Genomic DNA, 22,026 nt, shown 5'->3' with positions numbered 1-22,026 from the left:
GGCCTGCTTTCAAAGATTAGGTGCCAGTAAGGTATCCAGAAATTCCCACAATAACCAAGACATTTTCAGTGCTTACAGACTAACATTTCCTGTATTGTAATGCATATCACATTGCATATTAAATATTGCATCATGTCAAAGACCATCATGATATGCATCATTTATTTTGCTATGTATTGTGATGTGTATTGTGAACCATATTTCTAGGATTTCTTTATGATGCACAGGTCTACTATGACATATTTTTCATGGTCATTTGTTTATGGTTCCCATGCTACTGGGCAATCTGGAAAAAAGTCTGGAGAAATGGAGGAAAAAAATCCAAACCATGAGAAGTCCTTGAATTTCACAAATATTGATGAAAGTCTGGAAAAACTTGGGAATTTTCCACCACCACATGACGCCCTAAACAATCGCATAATTCAGTCGTAACTAAACTGATCATGAGTTAAGTTTATCGAGTTATTACTAGAATATTTGGAGGGTGCAGTGTGGATCATTTGGTTGCTTGCAGTAAATATATATTCTGATTCAGTCCCAATGCCCCGTGGATTAGATTCGTCTAGTTGACTTTTATTTTCAAAGTCAGCTCAATATCCGTATCATTCCTGACATGGAAGGTATGAAAACCAGTCTAGCTTCACAAGAGGCCAATCTGGTGGTGGCAGAGCATAGCCGCTTACCAGATGGACTAGCAGACTTCAAACATTGTTAGACTGAGTGTGTGCGTGTGTGTGATTTGGATTTTTAACGTAGCTTTAACAATTTTTCAGTCATATCGCTACGATGTCTGCAGTGTGGCAGTTTATAGGGATGTCTAGCATTGGGGCATCATGTCGCAGACATGTAGCATGATGTCCCACCCAGTCACATTATCATGACACCAAGCTGACCAGTCCTAACACTAACCTTGTAATTCTGAGTGCCACGTGAGGAAGCTGTTGGTACCATTTTTGTAAGTCTTTGGTATGACTCGGCCGGGATGGAACCCATGATCTCCCACATCTGGTTCCGGACACTCTAACCACTAGGCCACTGTTAAATCGAGTGATACATTCATGAAATCAATATGAACATTACTTATTAATTGCTTATTTTCTCATGAAATCAACATGAAAATTACTTATTTTCTCGAAATTGTGAGTATTAAAATCATTGTCTTTAATCTGCTGAAACACAAGATAAAACTACATCGTTAACAAAATGTGACCTGGTACTCGCAACCCCACCTAAATGTCCAAATATGAAAAATCGGGTAGGAATATTCAGAGGAAACTCGGATTAGAAAATGGACTGCTGTTTGTTTTAAGCCATATTTGTAGTCCAAATTGTTGAATCTCAGAGCTGAAATAAGAAATTGTCATCCCTTGTATTATATTAAAAAACAATACAAGCCCCTGTATCAATACAGGTTTGGGGACTGGTTTAACGAATTACAAAAAGACAAGTTAATTTTACAGAAAATTCAGATCATGTTTATACAACAGTATATAATTTTGATGGTCTTTTGTCAAAATTTAAATCAACCCTTTTGAAAATGTTTTTCAAATGATGGGTTTTTAACCAAATCGTCTTAAGGAGATTAGATTGTTTGAAAAATCTTGTTCTTTTTTTTCTGCTGTAATAGGAAATGTTACTTTCTATGAGATGCACATATATATTTATTGCTATAGAATTCTTTAGAATTAAAGGTTTGAAAGGAAACAAAACATAATTTATGTTCCCACTTAGCAACACAGTGCAGAAAAATAAAGTTAGAATTTTTATTCTTTACATTCAAATGACTTTACATGCCAATTTATAGGAATATAATCAAACTTGTTTTGTGTGATACATTTTGTGGTTTTGTACATGATCATCTTTTCTGACTTCGATGTTTTTGGAGAGTCTTGAAAGAGAAATATCTTTAGATTTAGAAAGTGCATGTTTTTTAATCTAAAATGTTCTTTAATTCCATTCAGTAATGGTCATATGTGAACCTTGAAAAAAGTAATTTCATCCTGGAAAAACCCTGGTAATTTATCTTTAGAAAAGTGTGGGAACCCTGTTTGAGTTTGGTACACCCATGCAATTAGATTATTTTCTCAGGCACTATTGCCTTTGGAGTCACATAACTTTACATATATAAAGTGGTTAGAATGTCCGCCTCAGATTTGGGACGTCATGGGTTTTAAACTCCAGCAAAGTCATACCAAAGACATAAAAATGGTACTAACAGCTGTCTTACTTGGTGCTCAGCATTAAGAGATTAGAGTTAGGATTGGTCGGCCTGGTGTCAGGATAATGTGACTGGGATGGACATGATGCCACATGTGTGCAGTACTAGACATCACTATAAACTGTCACACTGCAGACATTGTAGCAATATGACTCAGATTGTTAAAGCGATGTTAAAAATCCAAAATATCACAAACACACTAAATATTAAGTACAATGGGCACTTATTTAATTGTGCATAACACAATAACAGTAATGGTGGTCAAGAAAAACATTTTTATTTTTCACACCATTTAGCCCATTATCAGTTGCAACTTATTTTATTTATTGAAATGATGATACTCGGATTACGACGACTATTGCAGATTATTGAAATTCAGCAAATTCACATTTCTTGGTTAAGTGCCAATTTTCTTGTTGCACACCCCCCCCCATTTTAAATGTCTGTACCCTTTGTAAATTTTTGTCATTGGAATTTATGCCATTTCAGTGTATTGCAGTTGTTTTTACAATTGTCTTTGCAGTTTCTGTTAGTTCTGTCTATGTAAATAATGGTACCTAGTGTCAAATTAAGTTCATGCCAGTTGTGTCTAATGCATATAATTGTACCCAGTGTGTATTGCAATTTATGCCATTTCTGTAAAATGCAATTTATGCCATTTCTGTCAAATGCAGTTTATGCCATTTCTGTCAAATACAATTTATGCCAATTCTCAAATTGGGGGTTTTGTACTTTTATTTTGCCAGCTATTTAAGAAATGAAAATCTGTCTTTCTTTTCACAGGTCGTAGATCATATAAATGTCCTCACTGTGACAAGTTGTTTTTCCGTGCCAACTCAGAACTACAGAAGCATATTTGGATCCATGAGGGGATTAAACCATTCAAGTGTCCCATGTGTCCACATGCATGCAGGAGCAAGAACAACCTCCAAGCTCACATGTTACGACACTCCACGGACAAGCCTTTTGTGTGTACAGAGTGTGGCAAAGCATATAAGTCTAAAACTGCACTTAGGTGGCATGTACGCTCTCACAAAGATGGCAAGATCTTCAAATGTGACAAGTAAGTCAAGCACATGCCTCTGTTAAATAAAGAGGAATGCATGTTTACATTGCAATTATTCAGGACTACCTAAGGCCATGTAACCAAATAAACCAGTTCAGGCACTTTGGCAAGTTAATTTCCATTTAAATATCTTAGTATCTGTGATAAATCTTGACACATTTTTTACACACTTCCAGATTCATACAGTTGATGAAGTATAGAACTTGCAATTTCACAGTATTTGTGATATCAGGAGATTACAACTTTGGTTTGTTATACTTATTGTTATATTTTATTTACTTGGTCTACAGTTAATCAATTTCTGATATCTTTTTCTTCTCTTTCAGGTGTTCTTATGAGGCCACACAACGTAGCCACCTAAAGCGCCACATGGAAACACATGAGGTGGCACGTAGGTTTGCATGTGCCCATTGTGACTACTCTTCTAATACCCATGGATATCTCAAGATACACTATACCAGGTAACTATTCTTCTAACACCAGTTGATATCACAAGATATACTATACCAGGTGAGTATTCTTCTAACACCAATTGATATCACAAGATTCACTATACCAGGTGAGTATTCTTCAAACACCCATGGACATATCTCAAGATAGACTATTCTTAGTGGATATTCTTCTAACACACATGGACATATCTCAAGATAGACTATGATTAGTGGATATTCTTCTAACACCGATGGACATATTTCAAGATAGACTATTTTTGGTGGATATTCTTCTAACACCCATGGATATATCTCAAGATAGACTATTCCAGGTGAGTACTCATCTAACAACCATGGACATATCTCAAGATAGACTATTCCAAGCAAGATTCCATCAACATAAACATCTCAAGATATGCTAAATGAGGTGAGTATTCCTCCAATGCTGATAAATATCTCAGTATATACTATACTAGGTAAGTATTCCTCTAACATGTATCTCAACTTTATACCAGGTGAGTATTCCCCTAACACAGATGTCTCAAGAGATACTATATCAGTATTCCCCTAACACCCATGGATATCTCAGGATACACTATACCAGATGAGTATTCCTCTAACGTGTGGATGCTTCAAGGTACACTACAGCAGGTGAATATTTGTCTAACACCCATGAATATCTCTCTTCATTTGGTTATTTCTCAAACACCCATGGTGCAGTGAGCCATACTTTACAATCAATAGCCATGAATCTGTCACTGTTGTGAGCTGTGTCATATTTGAACCTATAAGGGGAAATTTTGACTTTGCTGGGGTTTAAAACCCATGACAACCAGGCTGCCCATCCAGCTAAGAGCCAAGCAATCCACCCAGTTGGTGGACTGTTCATTGAAGCCATAGCCAAGTTAACTGGCCAACACACCAGCATTTCACACTGGCAAGACAAACTGTGGCCACCCTGTCAAATCAAACTTGTTTTGGAGGGTCTTCATATTTCATTTATTAAAACTTCACCACTCTTGACTTCCCCTTCCATGATACTCTAGCAACTGATCAGAAAGGAGATTTAATTGCTACTGGACAAACGGGTGTTGGAGATAGTTTACAAGCCAAATTTTCTAGGTTTTACTCCACGCTTGTTTCTATTAGACAAGGCATAGATCTCAGCTGGCGCTCAACAAGTATATATCCGTGCTGAGGTTCAAAATGGACATGGCAAGATCAGTCAGATTTTTGGTACAAAGGGATGAATTTGCAATCAGTTGAGACATAGCATGTACTTTCACATTCTATAACACACATCCTCACGCAAGTTCCTTTGGTTTGGTTTCCAAGGAACCATTTATCAGTTTCTTACTGTCTGGTTCAGCCTCAGTATCAGCTCGTGAGCTTTCACCAAGATCATCAACTGTATCATCCTTCTCTTAGTTGACCTCACTGGCACGTATATCTTGATGGCATACCCCAAAAACAGATTGTAAATATTATTGGATCATCAGCAAAAATAATCTTCATTCCCTTCTGAGTCAGTTAGGATTTCAGTTCAGTTTGGACCTCTCTCCATCCCAGTATTTTGTTGACCTGAACATAGAATCATATTCAAACCACAATTTTGTTTAGTTTCCTGAATTGTGCAGATTATTGGGCATGTGATTTCCAACAAGGTGTGAATCATGACAAGAGAGATTTTTGAGCTCCATGGACATCTCAGTGCAGTGGCAGATTTGATTCCCCTTGGCTAACTTGTTATGATCCCATTGCAAATGGTCCTATTAGCCCAATGGCATGCCTTTTCTGGTTGCCTAGATCAGCAAGTCATGACCTTGAACAAAGTAGTTTCTTTCCTGTGTCATTGGCACAACAAACAATGGCTCATGGTAGGAATTTCTCAAGAAAAAACCTAACCAGAAATTATGATCTGTATGGATGCTAGCTCCATATGGTTTGGGAGCCCATCTGTTGCCCAGTTTCAGTACAGCTAGTGGTGAATGGGGGACAGAAGAGTTACCTCACATTCTAGAAATGAAGACCATAGTAAACTTGTTTCATTTTTAGAAAGCCAGTTTATGTGGAAAGGTAGTCCCATTATGATGGACAATTCAGTGGTGATGGCCTCTCTTAAAATTGGGGATGGTTGTAGTGAAATCACTAAATCAATGCCTACTGGTGCATGTAGATTAGTATGATGGCCCAGATCTGACATACTCCAGGCAGACTCAGTGTCCTCCATGATTCGTTGTCAAGAGGGGAACAGATCCTTTATGCAGAGTGGTCCATTCCCCCTCGCTATCTTTCTGCAAATTAGGCTGCCTGATGGTACACTTGTTTGCTATAAGGTGGAATCACAAAATCTTGGTACTGAAAATAAATAAAACAATGTGTGGGTCCATAAATTAAAGTTATTCTCATAGTCCCTCTCAGGTAAGGCAGTTCCTCATACCTGCCAGCCATTATGCTATTTGGCATAATCATTATGCTTTTTTCACCAAATTATGTTTTATGCTGGCCTGTATATGGATTATGCATTTTTGGTTATTAATTTATAAAAATAAAGTAATAAGAAGTTGTTTATCAGTTTTTTATCATCTCTATAATTCCACTCTAATTAGTTTTAGACTATTCTTAAAAAGATGACTGCTGCATAAAATTAGCATAAGAGTACTTTCCTTATTTGCTATTTATAGCAACTGTAAATGACCCATTTCCAAGAAAACAGACAAGTTTCTTCAAAAATGAACTTTGTTTCACAGAGTCATTATATTGATAAGCCAGTTAGTTAGCAGTCCAGTCTATACTTTTAAAGAAAATGGCACCAGATGTTTAGTGAATGTTATATGATGGAAAATGTTGGAGCAGATGGATCTTTACAACTTCAAAGCATGTCAGATCAGAAAAAAGGACAAATCAACACTTTGTGCACATGATCTTGCTCATTGCAGAATTCCAGTTCATGATCATTCAGCCTAAGTTACACACATAACTAGTTAAAGTGAGTGCTGAACATAAATAATCTTGCAGTATATTTCATGTTTGTATTCTCTTTCTAATCCTTATTTATTTTGCCATTTGTGACAAGAACTTTGACTAGCTGCAGAACCAGGTTAGTAGCAAAAACAAATGTATCTTTTCCATATGTTCTGTAATTCTGGCATGTAAGACATGGGTTACACATTTTATGCCCAAATTATGCTTTTTTGACACTTATAATAGCAATAATTATGCCTAATGCAGGGTTGGCATATTATGAGTTCTGGGGGAATGATCTACTTGATCTAGTGACAGAAGTTCACAGGAAAATTCCTCCAAGCCCCAACCTGATCAAACAGCCACATTCGCAGGTATTTCTTACATGCCCAGACAGGATACTACTCCATACCTGGCCTTGCAAAGAAAAAATTTAAGCCTTCTGTCATGGAGAGAATCTCATGAGCAACTATTGAGTTTTTATTTATTTAAAATTATTTATAATGCCCACACCTTACTCTCAAGTACAAGGTCAAGCTTTCAGAAGTGTTGGCAAATCCAATACCCATAGTGCATTATTGACCCACATCCTATACCCATAAGATTATTATTGACCCACATCCTATACCCCCACAGGACTATTATTGACGCATATCCCATACCCATAGGACTATTATTGACTCACAATTTGTACCCATAGGACTATTATTGACTCATATCACATACCCATAGGACTATTGTTGATCCACTTCCTATACCTGTAGGACTATTATTGACTCACATCCCATATCCATGGGACTATTAGTGACTCTCTTCCAGTATCCATAGGAATGCTATTAACCCACATCCCGTGCTCATAGGACTATTATTGACTCACATCCTATACCCATAGGACTATTATAGACCCACATCCTACACCCATAGGACTATTTTTGACTCGCATTCCTATACCCATAGGACTATTAGTGACTCTCATCCCTAACCATAGGACCGTTATTGACCCACAGCCCATATCCATATTGACTCAGAGTCCATACCCATAGGACTATTATTGACTCACATCATATACCCATTGGACTATTAACGACTCATATCCTATACCCCCATAGAACATCCCGTACCCATGGGACTATTATTTTCTCAATATCCCGTACCCATAGGACTATATTGACTCAATATCCTGTACTCATAGGACTATTATTGACCCATATCCTTTATCATAAGACTATTATTGACTCACAACCTATACCCCCATAGGACTATTATTGACCCACATCCTGTACCCATAGGACTATTATTGATCCACAACCTATACCCCCATAGGACCTTTATTGACCCACATCCTGTACCCACAGGACTATTATTGACTCACAACCGATATCCCCGTAGGGATGTTATTGACCCATATTCTGTACCCATAGGACTATTTTTGACCCACATCCTATACCCTCTTAGGACCATTTTTGACCCACATCCTATACCCATAGGACTATTATTGAGCCAATTTTCATTGGTCTAGCTTTGGTAGTGTAAGACAAGTCCAATGACATTACATTCATGCACACCTATTTACTTACACACACACACACACACACATATATATATAATGTCCTTTATCACAATACTGATGTGCTTCTTTGGAATCATGGTGAATATAACCAGTGCACACTGAGAGCTGAATTTCCACTATTTTGTTCAGGTTTCACAAAGGCCTAGACTGTGTGGAGCCCATAGCCACATCTAGTCCAGACAAGACAAATCAAACCAGCCGAGTCGAGCCCAATGTCTTCAGGTGTTTGAGCTGTGATTACCTGTTTGGGAATCTCTCTGACCTAAAACGTCACCTGAAAATCCGACATCACATTCAGGTGCAGGACATCAAGCAGCTCGAAACAATCCCCTCACTCTCAGAAGTCCAGGTAAATGCAACTCCTAGATTATTATAAGGTAAAGCATATTTTGTTATGGTGTCCATCTGTTAACAATTTTGTTTCTGCACAATAAATTAAGTTTTCTGCTATGTCATATGGAAAACATTGTATGGTTTGCACTTGGAGTAAGGAAAAAGTCTATTAATTTGAGGCCAGAAGGTGAAAGGTCAATGTCACCTGCACAGAAAGAAAAATGGTTTCCACACAATAACAGTTCGACATCACCGACTTAACCAAACTTTGTAGACAACTTGCACTTTGGGTAAGTTCAAGTTATTATTGATATTTGGGGCAAAGGACAAAGGTCAATTTCACTGTGACTGAAGGTTAGAAAATGGTTTCTGCACAAAACGTTCTGTTCTTGAAATGTACTTCACCAAAGTTTATAGATGACTTACACATTGGATAAGAAAGACACCTATTGATTTGGAGGGTCAAAGTTTAATAATGTCACTGACAAGAAATTGGTTTTATGGCTTTTTCATAATAACTCGAGTTCTAAATCAGGGGTCTCAAACTCAAACCATCCTGATGGCCGCATGAGGGCATTTTTGATGGCCCCAGGGCACACCACCTTTGTTCTCTCTCATGACACCTTGTGACGCCAATCATTTTGCAAGCCACAAGATACAATTTGGCAGGCAGCATGCAGCCCGTGGGCCATGTGTTTGAGACCCCTGTTCTAGATCATGTACCTTGATCAAATTTTGCAGAGGGCTTACTGAAATGAAAGAGACCCTATTTTGTTTCATATGTCAATGTCTTTATGGCTCAAAGAAGCACTGGTTTTGCAGAATAACTTTTTCATGAGTGTTCTTTGTCCCAAGTTAGTAGATGATTTCAATTTCGAGTAAGAAAGAAACCTGTACATGAACTGATACGAGAAAAAATATTAATTGTAATGACAGGAAATTTTAGTGTACCCAATTTACCATGCTGCCTCTCAATTTTGGGGTTATAATGTGTTTTGGTTTCATTAGTTTTTAAAAGTACTTTCAGCTCTATAATGCCAAGGAAATGGAAAGTAAATGCTTTTCTCAGGGACACTGAGGCAGCCAATATGGACTGGGGTGGGTAGTATCAAGCCGGCAACGCTTGGATAACAAGTTCACTGGGTGCCCCAGGTGGCTGAATAAATAAAACCTGCGGCAGAGCATGTTATGTTATGATATCTGTCAGTTCATCATTCCATCTGTTCCCAATTTACACACAAAAACTCCAGTTTTCTGCCACACACCTTTAAAAGGGTCAAAGATCAAGGTCACAGTGACTGAATGAAGAAAAATGTTTCAGCACAACACTTTAGTTCTACATCATAGACCTGGATTAAACTTTGTGGATGGCATGTACTTGAGAAAAGTAGATGCCTTTTGATCAGCCATGTAACTACTTCAAAATTTGTAGATGGCTTATACTTTAGATAAGAAAGAAACTATAATAATATTAATAATAATAATGACCTTATTTAAAGAGGGTAACACAATTAGCTAAAAACTAATCCACCTTGAGGCCCTCATACAAAGGAATTTATTTATTTAAGCTGCATCTATGAAGCCACTGGATATATTGGGTTTGGAAGAAGGAAATAGAGTGGGCATTTCTAATCTCAACTGGAATACTATTCCAGAGCAAAGTTCCAGAGTATTGGAAACTTTTTTTAAATAACTCCTTATTTGGTTTGGGAATTTTATACTGTTTGGTAGACATGGATTGCAGGTGGGGAGTATTACCAGGTAGCCTATACTGGAATAGTGATTGTAAATATTCAGGAGCACTATTCTGAGATATCCTGTACATTAATTTGGCTTTTCTCAAACAGATTCGGTCTTTAATAGGTAATATTTTTAACCTACCAGCTAAACTTTCCTTGCTTTCTTTCTGGATTGATATTAGCCCAAATGCTCTTTTTTGAAGATGTGCCAGCTTTGCTATGTTTTTATCATTTGAATTACCCCATATTGTACTACAGTAGTCCAAATAGGGTTGTATGTAACTGTTATAAGATAGTTTTCTGTGCCTTTCAGGGAGAAAATGTCTTATCCTACTGAGAAGCCATAAACTTGAATTGACTTTTTTACTAATATGTTTGATATGTTCAGTCCATGATAGGTTATTATCTACCAGAACACCAAGTAGTCTATCATGACAGACCATTTGCAGATTTGTATCCTTCCATGTCAGACATAGTTCATCACTATCAAGATTTGTCCTTCTTTGCCATGTTGAGATAAGTAATATTTTAGTTTTACCAGTATTTACCACCATGCCATTACATGTGCACCAGTTTTCCAATTTGTTTAGGGCATTCTGTAAAGAAATTTCGAGTTCATGCTTTGTGTTTTGGATGTCTGACAATGTTGTGTCATCTGCATAGAGATCCGTAGATGATATTGAGTCTCTTAGTAAAAGTGGTAGGTCATTAATAAATAAAATGAATAGTAATGGACCTAGAATTGAGCCTTGTGGTACTCCATATCTAATGGTTCCAGGTTCAGACAGAACATTATTTATGTAAACATGCTGTGTTTTCTCATTTAAGTAAGAAGTAAACCATCTAATTGTTCTTTCATCACACTGGTAGATTTTCAGTTTCTTCAAAAGGATTTCATGATCCACCATGTCAAAAGCTTTCCTGAAATCTACAAATACAGTTTCTATTATTCTACCTTGGTCAAGTGCTTGAAGCCATTTATCTGTTAGGGAGATCAAGGCAGTCTCACAGGAATGGTTCCGTCTAAAGCCTGATTGATTAGGGTGTAACAGCAAGTGTTTGGTTAAATATGACATGAATGAGTCACAACATGTTTTTCAATCAATTTTGACAAGTTTGGTAGTATTGAGATTGGTCGGTAGTTATCAGCATCATCCTTAGAACCAGATTTGTGAATAGGAGTTACTTTTGCAGTTTTCCATATTTCAGGGACAGATGAGGTTGCAATACTTAAATTAATTATGAATGTTATGCTATCTACAATAGCAAAGGCAGAAGATTTAATGAGTCGTGGACCAATCTGATCAAGTCCTGTAGCTTTCTTGGTATCAAGTTCACTGAGACATTTTTTAACAAAGTTTTTTGACACTGGTGGGATAGAGAAACATACCTCCTTAGAGATTTTGCTGCTGCAGAACTTTTTCAGTTCATTAAAGTTGTTTTCTATCACTGGTTCTTTTAACTTTGTGGTAATGTTGGTCAAAAAATCATTGAAAACATTTGCAATGTCAGTTTCATCAGTGACTATGGTGTCATTTACCAGAAGTGAGTGAATTTTATTTGTCTGTTTTTTGTGTGTTCCTCCAGTGAGTTCATTGAAGACTTTCCAAATGGAGTTTGTGTTGCTCTTTTTGTTTTCAAGCAATGATTGATAATAAGTTTTTTTAATCATACTTGTTATTTTATTTCTCCATACTTTATATTGTGCATGGTTTTCCATAGCCTTGAATTTGTCTCGTGTTTTCATAGCATCTAGGATTTCAGTAGTAAGCCAATTAGGTTGAATATCAGTCTTTACTCAATGTACTTTCAGTGGTGCATGCTTAGATACTACATCCATGAATAAGTCAGTCCACACCCTCATGGCTTCATCTATGTCATCCAAATTTTGGATCATATTCCATGGAACTTTATATAAGTCATTGAGAAATTGTTCTTCATTAAAATTTTCGAACGATCTGTGATTGTTTATTTGTATTTTTCTTATTTTTCTTGCATTTAACCTTTCTTGTCAAAAAAGTAGGATAGTGGTCACTAAGACCAACATTCGGTACATTAACACAAGCCACATAGTCTGGTAGGTTGATATAAATGTGATCAATAAGAGTGCTTGATATTTCTGTTACCGTTGTAGGCTCATTTACCAGCTGGTCTAGGCCTAATGATTCAATAAATTCATCCAGTTGTTCCTTATTTGAGTATTGAGAAGGTCTTTATTTATATCTCCGAGTATATATGTTTCTTTCTCCTGTGCTAGAACATTTTCCATTTGTTTCAAAAAGTTATCATTCCAAAATGCTTTGGAGGAAGGTGGCCTATAAATGAAACCAGCTAGGAATGATTTTGCATTATTTTGAAAAATTTCCACTCTCAATTTCATGTAACTCCAAGTCAAGTCGCCTTTTTACATTTACGTCTTCCCTAATGTATACAACAAGACCTCCCCCCTGCTGTCACTCTGTCCCTACGTAATGGTTTATTGTAGCCTTGACAGTGAAATAGATCATCATTGTGGTTAGCATTTAATTTGGTTTCAGTGAGTCCTAAAACATATATATTATTTTCCTTGGAAGACAACATTAACTTAATCTGGTCTATGTTTCCCACTATACCTTGTACATTTAAGTGACCTGTGTTAAAACCTTTTGTATTTAGTTTCATATCAATTATATGTATGTCATCATGCAATGGGGTACTCACTGAGATTGTCTCCATACTACTTTTATCATTCTTACATTCTGTTTCTATATTTAAATGTTCATATAATATTAGCACCTTCAAAGTCACATACAAACCCTGAAAATCCATTTACATTTGCATCTACAATAGTGTCCATTGAATAGTTAGAGTAAAGAGTCCCACTGGGTACATTTAGATTTTTTGTAAATGAAGCGTTGGCATTCTAATCTTTGCCAGCTTCCTAATATGTATACATTGATGGACAAAGTCTTTGTTTGCGTCCATATTTATGGCACCTGAAACACTCGATCTGTTTGCCATGATGGCATACCTGTGTCGTGTGCCCAGTTTCTCCACAGTAGAACTTATGGATAGCTTGCACTTAGGGTAAGAAAGAAACCTATAGATTTGGGGGAGTCTACAGGTTCAAGGTCAGTCATGGTAAATCTAATAAGTAGATAATGGTCCTTCACAATAAATTTCATTCAAGATCACATTATTTATACTACGAGTAAAGTTAGTTAAGACCAGTGGTCAATTGTCTTATAAGTCTTCATTACAAAAGGATAAATTTTGAATCATGATGGCAACTCCCTACCCTACCAACCCTTACAGTTCCATGATGATCTCACTCACAGTGAAGGCTCTACCCTTATTTCCCTTAAATTGTATTTCTTTGTGTCACAGTCCTCCTCTGTGGTTACAATGTGTCCCCCTATGATTGCAGTGTTACAGTTTCAGAAGATCTGATACTTTGCTGTATAATCCTTTTTAGTTGATTTTGAGTTTGAGAGTTCTTTTTAACGGTTTCTCATGACTGTTTATGAAGAACTAATCATCTCATGATTGTTTATGCAAAACTAATTATATTGAAAATTCAGCCTCTTAGATAGAATTAATGTGGAAGTAGTATCATGTGCTTTTCTTTTTCTTAGGTGCTGCATTATAATGATGAGATCCCATTGCAAATTGCACACGAGCATGCGGTCAGTGGAGGAACATCAGGAGACAATACTATGACAGAAAGTACAGGTAAACAATTACCATTTATACTCACTTGTAACATAGACATTGATCTGCCATATATAATGTGCCAGCAGATCAGAGTCTGTATTGTGTGTTCTTCTGATTACTTCTAATACTGCATAGACCCAGATGTGCTAGCACATTATGTGACAGCAGATCTGGGTCTATGCAGTTTGCAGATGATGTGATATAAAAGTGTTCATATGGTATGGATTCCTTCAAGTCTTTTGTTTGTGTCTCTATGGAACCATGCATTTATGTACTCTGGATGAAAGCCCTCTGACACTTAATACATTCTGTGTTTCAGCCTTTTCTTAAACGTCAGATGTCTAATATTCACTTAATTACTGATATATATATACAGCCAAACATACAATGACCAGACCAATTTAATCCAAATTTACAGTGAAACGGGGGCCCCCAGGTGCCGAGTGGTCTAAAGCGCTCACTGTTACGGATCACTGCCATATCACCACTGTCTGCATGGGTTTGAGTCTCTGGCTCAGCCAATGCTGGTACATGAGAAAGCTTGCCAGTAGCTTCTCATGGACCAGTTGTTCTTTCCAGGGTTTTCCTTGGTTCTTCCTCCACCATCTAAACTGGCCGCCATGTATAGCCTATCTTGTGCTGAAAAATGGCATTAAACCCTGTAACAACAACAGCAGTCAAACATGCATTGTCCAGACCCATTTAATCCAGATACAGTCAGACAACAATGACCAAACCTATTTAATCCAGATGTACAGTCAAACATAGTGACCAGACTCATTTAACCCTTTAGCTACGACTACCGCATTGAAGCAACACCTGTAAATAACTACTGAACCCCACTGACACATATATGCAGTGTTGATAAGCCCAGTTTACTACCAAAGCGTCGCTTATGTGCGCATAGTTCAGCAGTACTCGAAACCTGAGTGTCATATCTATGCGGATGTGACTGCTATGTTAACTAAATGTTGATTGGTTGAAAGTACAGAAGTTTACATATTTTTAATTATCATAACCAATGAGAGAACTGTTCACTCAACATTTTGATAGAAGTGTGAAAGCTAAGAGGTTAAATTTAGACACACTGTCGGGGATTTTCTGCACTTCATGAAACTCATGTAGTTGAGATAAACAAAGATGGCTTCCGTTTCAGATATGAGCAACTTAAAAAAATCAGTGCAAGCGATATCAAAGAGTTTAATGGATCATTCTTAGAAAATGGATCAGATGTTGATATTAGTCCCGTTTCAACACCAGATGCAAGTGATTTTGAATCGGATGACGAGGCGGACATAGTCCCACTTGCACAATGGAGTTATGACCTTGCCGTGTTCGAGATCAATGATTTTGAGTCTCATGTTGGTTCAACAATCAAGCTTGGACTAAGCAATCAGAACGATTTTTTTCTCAAGTTTTTTCCTGAATATCTGGTGGAAAAGCTTGGGAAAGAAACAAACAATTATGTCAAGAAAATGGGGGCCTAAAAGCAAGACCTAAAATGGTATGAAACCAGCATAATGTCGATGTGGGCATATCTTGGAATATATATCATCATTTCTTTGTGGATAATGACTGTTTTCAGAGGTACCACTCTCAACTTTGTAATTAGAGTGTGGATTTTATTCATGTTTTTGTATGTATATTTGTAAATATTGGATTTATTTTGTGGGATTCAAAACAGTTTACATGGCTGGGATTTCTTGTATGATGGGATGTAGGGGTATATAAAGTGGAAATATTAGAATAACAGACACTATGCAAAGTAAGCTGTTTTTTTATTTCACTTCAATCCAGCAAAAACTAATCAAATAACGAATATAAATGTAACCAGGTTTTCATTGTCAGTTTCTGTAGTCAGCCATGATGATGCTCTAGTATTCAGCCAAGCAACCAGCCTCAGTAACTGATATGATAGCACTCGGCAGTAGTGAGACTGCACAACGGCTGTAGTAGCTAAAGGGTTAATCCAGATACAGTCAAACAACAATGACCAAACCCATTTAATCCAGATAATTCCTTTCAGTTGCACTTTTTAACCTTGGTTTTTCATCCAGAAGACTACTTGTCCAGACTAAATCTGTTGACTGATGGACTTGGATGTTAAGAGCATGATGGCTCTCTGTTCTTATTGTGTATTTTGTAGAACATGTCCTGGTGGCATAAAAATATATTTGTGCTGTTCTATCACCATTTCAGTACATGTTGCTTTCTATCACCATTTCAGTACATGTTGCTTTCTGTCACCATTTCAGTAAATATTCCTTTCTATCATCATTTCAGTAAATATTTCTATCACCATTTTAGTACAAGTTCCTTTCTATCACCATTTTAGTAAATGTTCCATTCTATCACCATTTCAATACATGTTCCTTTCTATCACCATTTTAGTAAATGTTCCTATCACCATTTCAGTACATGTTTCTTTCTATCACCATTTTCATTACATGTTCCTTTCTATCACCATTTCAGTACACGTTGCTTTATGCTGAAAAATTGTTATGTAAAGGTTTTGTGCATTGTTTTCATTTTAGTAAAGGTCTTGTGGGGAGAAGAGTTATTTTGGAACTTACATTCAATAAATACAGTTTATGATGATGTCATATTATTCTTCCTTATCAAAATAACACTAAATCAGTCATATCTTACATATAAACACCCATATTTGTCTTTCTTTCTTTCCGTGTCCAGCTGCCACACAAGAAGTCACAAGTTCAAAACTCATGGCAAAGTCCCAGTTTCTTTTTCCGTTTTTATCTGCAGATTTTTTTGAAACTCACTCATCCACATTTTTTTAAATTTATTTTATATTCCCATCCTAGGATGGGCAGTTAACCTAGTTTCTTAATAATGTTCTTGTTTGTGTTTATTAACCTTGTGATATATTACAGTGTAATTACAGGAAATGCACTGTTAGCAAACCATTGTAAATTGGAGTAAAAGCATACAAGTTTCATTAACAAGGGGAGACAATTCAGTTTTGTTTACGTTATCAGGAACATTGTTACACTTTGCCACTGATCACTCCAGTAGTTTTATGTAACAAATATGCTTAATTTGATTGATATTGTGAAATTTAGTGATAAGCCTTATATAATTTGACATGTTCAGTAGTTCTTTATTTTGATTTTAGCCCAGCAATCTGATCATGACCCAAAGAAGAAAGCAGCTGTCAACATTCTGCAACGCATCATTGACATGTCTCAGCAGGTAAGCTGTATGCTGTACAGGTGTCCTGAATCAATTAGAGTTTTTAATTAGAAGGTTAAAAGTTGTCTTGCTTTAAAACCCAATCCGTATTAGATTATACGCGTTTCTAAAACTTCCAAATAAATAAAAGATCATAACAATTGTTAATTACTCTCTGAATGACCCTCCATTGAACATATTTGTTTCAATAATGGCCCACCTTTTCTGAGGCCCCCTGAAGAGAGGCCATCCCTGAAAAGAGGCTGTCTCATCCTTCATCACTGTTTTACATTTGGACTGTGTTCTCCTTTTTGTGGTCAACTTTCATCCATTCCACAAGAAGCATGTATTACACACTGGGAACAATCAGTTATCAGCTTGCCATTCATTTCATTGATGTACCAGTCTGGTCATTTATTCAGGTAAAAGGATTCAATGTGTTCCCTTTGGAAATATATCCAGTATTTTATCCAGTTGTTACACTGTCTCTGCTTGAATCAGATCCAACATTTTATATGGTGTTACACTGTCTCTGCTTGAATCAGATCCAACATTTTATATGGTGTTACATTGTCTCTGCTTGAATCAGATCCAGCATTTTATATGGTGTTACACTGTCTCTGCTTGAATCAGATCCAACATTTTATATGGTGTTACACTGTCTCTGCTTGAATCAAATCCAACATTTTATATGGTGTTACGCTGTCTCTGCTTGAATCAGATCCAACATTTTATGTGGTGCTACACCGTCTCTGCTTCAATATATCTATTTTATACGGGGTTACACTGCCTGAATTGAATCCATTTCATATGGTGTTATACTACCTCTGCTTGAATCGACAACAAATGGACATGGACACTTCTTCTTTTCTTAAGGAACACCAAATCATATCACAAAATGTCCACCAGAATAAATTTATTATCCATTCACAAAACTTTCATTCCCTTTCATATAGGTGTAGTTTTATATTTAATACCAATAAACTCATTGTTTACATTTTCATGAAAAATGTGATAATGTAACCAAATTTGTTAAAATAAGTTATACTAGAGACTGTGCTTAGCAGTAATTATAACGTTATTTCTTTTTCTAGGGAGCCTTTGGGCCAAAGCAGATAACCATCCAGTCAGAAGATGGACAGATGGTGTCCGTCAATCCTGAAACAATTATTGTCCAGCAGAATGGAGATGAACTACAGTTGGTAACAAACAGTGGCACTGAGATTGATGGAAACCAGTATGTCATTCAATATGTGGCTCCTGATACCACTGTTGAAAGCCTCAATATGATTGAAATCCAGGCAGATGATATCCCCACAATTCAGGATCCTCAGGATGTCATGACAGTAGTTGCCAATCAGTGAGACAGCATGTCATAACAGTAGTTGCCAATCAGTGAGACAGGATCTCATGACGGTAGTTACCAATCAGTGAGACAGGACATAATGACAGTAGTTGCCAATCAATGAGACAGGACATCATGACATTAGTTACCAATCTTTGAGACAGGACTTCATGGCCGTAGTTGCCAATTAATGAGACAGGACCTCATGACAGTAGTTGCCAATCAATGAGATAGGACCTCATGACAGTAGTTGCCAATTAATCAATGAGACATCAATGGTTGATAATGATTATTTTGTGATGACCAGTGACACACAATGTGACAGCAAAGACTTACGTGAAATTAACCATTTTTTGTGCATTTCATAGTTACAACCATGAATTAAAAGACCCAGCAAAGAGTAATTTTTCTGAGGAAACTAAGGGGAACCCATTCACAATCCATGAATTTATGAAGTGATGAAATTGTCCTTTTTGTTTATTTACAAAATCATGGAAATTTTACTATTGTGCAAAGTACCCAACTCGGAACACTGAGGGCCAAAATCCTCCCTCAAGAAATTTAGACAATTCATGGGCTATGTTGTTCACTTGAAAAATACATAGAACAAGCACTGCAGACATTGATCTACATTATGAGATGGCAGATCTGGGCACAGCTGTTTACTTTCTATGTAGATTGGACATGAGCATAAATGGCATTTAGTTGACAAGTGTCTTGGAAAAATTATAAAACACTTAGCCAGTTTTTGTTTTGTGAATTGAAGTACATGATGCATGTAAATATTATGGTTAAAATAGGTCCACATTAAAGTATGATATTATGTCAGATTATGAATAATAACCAGAATGGTAACAATTAGAAATTTAATGTTAGAAGAAAGTTAACAGATGTACTGCAAAAAAAGCAAGCAGTGCTGAAATTGTTTTATGAAAAAGGTAGCTCTTAATAGGTTTTCAGAATGTTGAATATCTTTATACAATGTTTGTTTATGACATTGACCTATTCTGTAGGTGCATTGCAGTTAATTGTTACCTACTAAGATATTGCAGTACCCAGATCTCTGTGTTTAGAAACAAATTTTGTATGCTTATATATATATTCCAAGTTTCCTTTGACCTTTCTGGCCATATGCTAGACATTTATGACAGTTGTGGAAGATCAGTGTATCTTCAGTCGAAACCATAGTTTGAGAAAGGTAAGATGGAACTCAGAGCAGTTACTGTAACTATTTTCTCTACTCACTTATAAGACGAATCCAACTGCAAACCACACAGACCCAGATCTGCCAGTGCATAATGCACCAGCATACCTGGGTCTGTTTAGTTTGTTAGAAGTGATCAGTAGAACAAACAGACCCAGCTCTGCAGGTGCATTATGAGAATCATTGATGTTTGCAGTGTCACTAGAGTACATATGGTATATATTCCTAGCAGGTATAGGTCTATGCAAAGGCTACAAAACTGGCTTAATTACTTGTTTGAACTCTTATTGCTGCTTTAGAGGATTATAGTATTAGTATTCACATTATAAGGCAATCATTGTGTTTGAGGGATAATTGTAATAAAGTAAATTAAAACTCCATCATTCAGTTCATTTCTGGTTATATTATTTATATTACACAAACAATTATGCCATCACTGCTTGTAGACTGTTTCTGTCAATTTGTACATCCATATATCTGATAGAAGGAACTAAATCTCAACCTTTGACCATTTGTTTTTTTTAGAGACGATGTTTGCACTATGGTAAATAGTGTCCTAATAGTGGTTTAAGACTGGCCACTCGATTACAGTTCCTGAAATAGTTTTGTATACCCAGTGATTTTTCCCCATTGAGGATTGATGCAAGTTGTGTGACCAATTGTAACCCACGTGAGCCCCAAATGATGTTGCCCTTAGGCCCCCCAGTGTAGGCAGATAAATACACTGACAAACTCAGTTTTCACAGCCTCTAAACAGCTACCTGTTTTAGGTTACTGATGCCCAGTTTTGTATCTGTACTCAGATATTTTGGTGGTTGCCCATTTCAAACTCAGTCATACTAATCATTTCATCCTCAACAGCCATGAGGATAGCTTGGTAGTTGTATTGAGACTGCACAGGAAGTTCTAAATACACATGTATAAGTGAATGTAAATGAAATAAAATTATTTTACCAGTGCCACCAGCCACATGGGTTTCCATGGATACACCTTCAACAGCATATCCAACTGCCATGCCTATGATAGTAGCTGAGGCCACAATTCCAACAACACCAAGACCAGCAGTGGTCATGGCAGTGATTCCACAGATAGCCACACATATACATTTGTATTTCACCAGTAAAAGAGTTTTCGCAGCAAATTTATTTCACAGCTGTTGTTCTGCTTCCATTATTTTCTCACACTGGTAACTGTAAGGGTCTTTCATTTTCCCAAAAAATTTGATTATTTTTCAGGATCTACTTGATCTTCAGAAGAACTTTAGTTTTCATTTAAAGCCACTGGCTCAAGTACAAAATTATACAGTGAAGAAAATTTATAACTGGGGTGTTCACACCTTGGTATTTTCTAAAACTAATGCATAGTGGTAAGTCATATGACATACAAATGAAAGAAAACACGTGATCACACAAATTGTAAAACATTTTTCCTTAGTTTCAAGGCAAAATGTATAGCCTGTGCTTTTTTCTGATTACCTCTCCACATTTATTACAAAAAACAAAGGGTATTCTTAAGAGTACTTCAGAAGAAACTTAAATCTTAACCAATTTGTTGGCATTTTCGTTAAAAAAAAGAAATTGGTCTTCAATTTCACCAGTCACAAACAACATAATCAATGCGCTCTATTGACAATTTTTATCTACCTGTATCTATTTGAATAGGAATTTCTCCTAATATAAAGCGTGTGTATATATTTCATTATGCTCAATAAAATATAAATATCCTTCACATTCTACAAGACTTTTTATTTCTTATAATTCTTTAAAGTGTTTGAGCATTTACATGAATGTGCCATTCTTTGCAAGTTACAATACAATACAATAACTGTTGTCTAAATTGCACAGTAAATAATGATCCATTTACTTACTTCATCATGCCATTCTTGCAAATTACAATAACTGTCTAAACTGCACAGTAAATAAACCAACAGTGCCAATATTATGTGATATCCATGCAAAACCAAACTCATATTTACAAAGTAGCTGTCTAATATCAGTTGCCAAAGTTAACCTCTCGCTATAATCCAGTGACTTTAATATCATGTAGCATTTCCTGGGATATCCATGGCTAGGCATATGCAGCAATTTATACCAATATTTTATACATCTAATACAATGGTCTATACAGATACCATAATGTCCATATTCACCAAGAGCTCCCATGTTTAAAGATTGTTTTCCAAAACACAAATAAAATTTACAGAACTGTTGATGGAACTTCTCCATAAGTTTTCATTTATCACCAAATCTCTGATGAATAGGAGAATGGTCTTAA

At 36.4% G+C, this 22,026-nt stretch overlaps 1 protein-coding gene across 3 annotated transcripts in view; it reads left to right on the top strand.

The window, feature by feature from the left end:
* LOC149785875 (uncharacterized) overlaps positions 1-21,478 on the top strand; it is an 81,163-nt gene extending 59,685 nt beyond the window's left edge. For all 3 annotated transcript variants that reach the window (XM_089979859.1, XM_089979858.1, XM_089979860.1), the window contains exons 15-20: positions 3,002-3,281; positions 3,611-3,745; positions 8,379-8,598; positions 13,936-14,032; positions 17,148-17,224; positions 18,298-21,478. In XM_089979859.1, coding sequence (XP_089835985.1) covers positions 3,002-3,281; positions 3,611-3,745; positions 8,379-8,598; positions 13,936-14,032; positions 17,148-17,224; positions 18,298-18,567 — 1,079 coding nt within the window. In that variant the 3' untranslated portion in view covers positions 18,568-21,478. The remainder of the gene's footprint in view (positions 1-3,001; positions 3,282-3,610; positions 3,746-8,378; positions 8,599-13,935; positions 14,033-17,147; positions 17,225-18,297) is intronic.
* The last annotated feature ends 548 nt before the right edge of the window (positions 21,479-22,026 follow it).

This window comes from Sinohyriopsis cumingii, chromosome 13 (assembly GCF_028554795.1).
Source record: "Sinohyriopsis cumingii isolate HCF-2022 chromosome 13, ASM2855479v2, whole genome shotgun sequence".
NCBI lineage: Eukaryota > Metazoa > Mollusca > Bivalvia > Unionida > Unionidae > Sinohyriopsis > Sinohyriopsis cumingii.
Note: the sequence above shows the minus strand (reverse complement) of the source record. Positions and strands in the feature narration are given on the sequence as shown.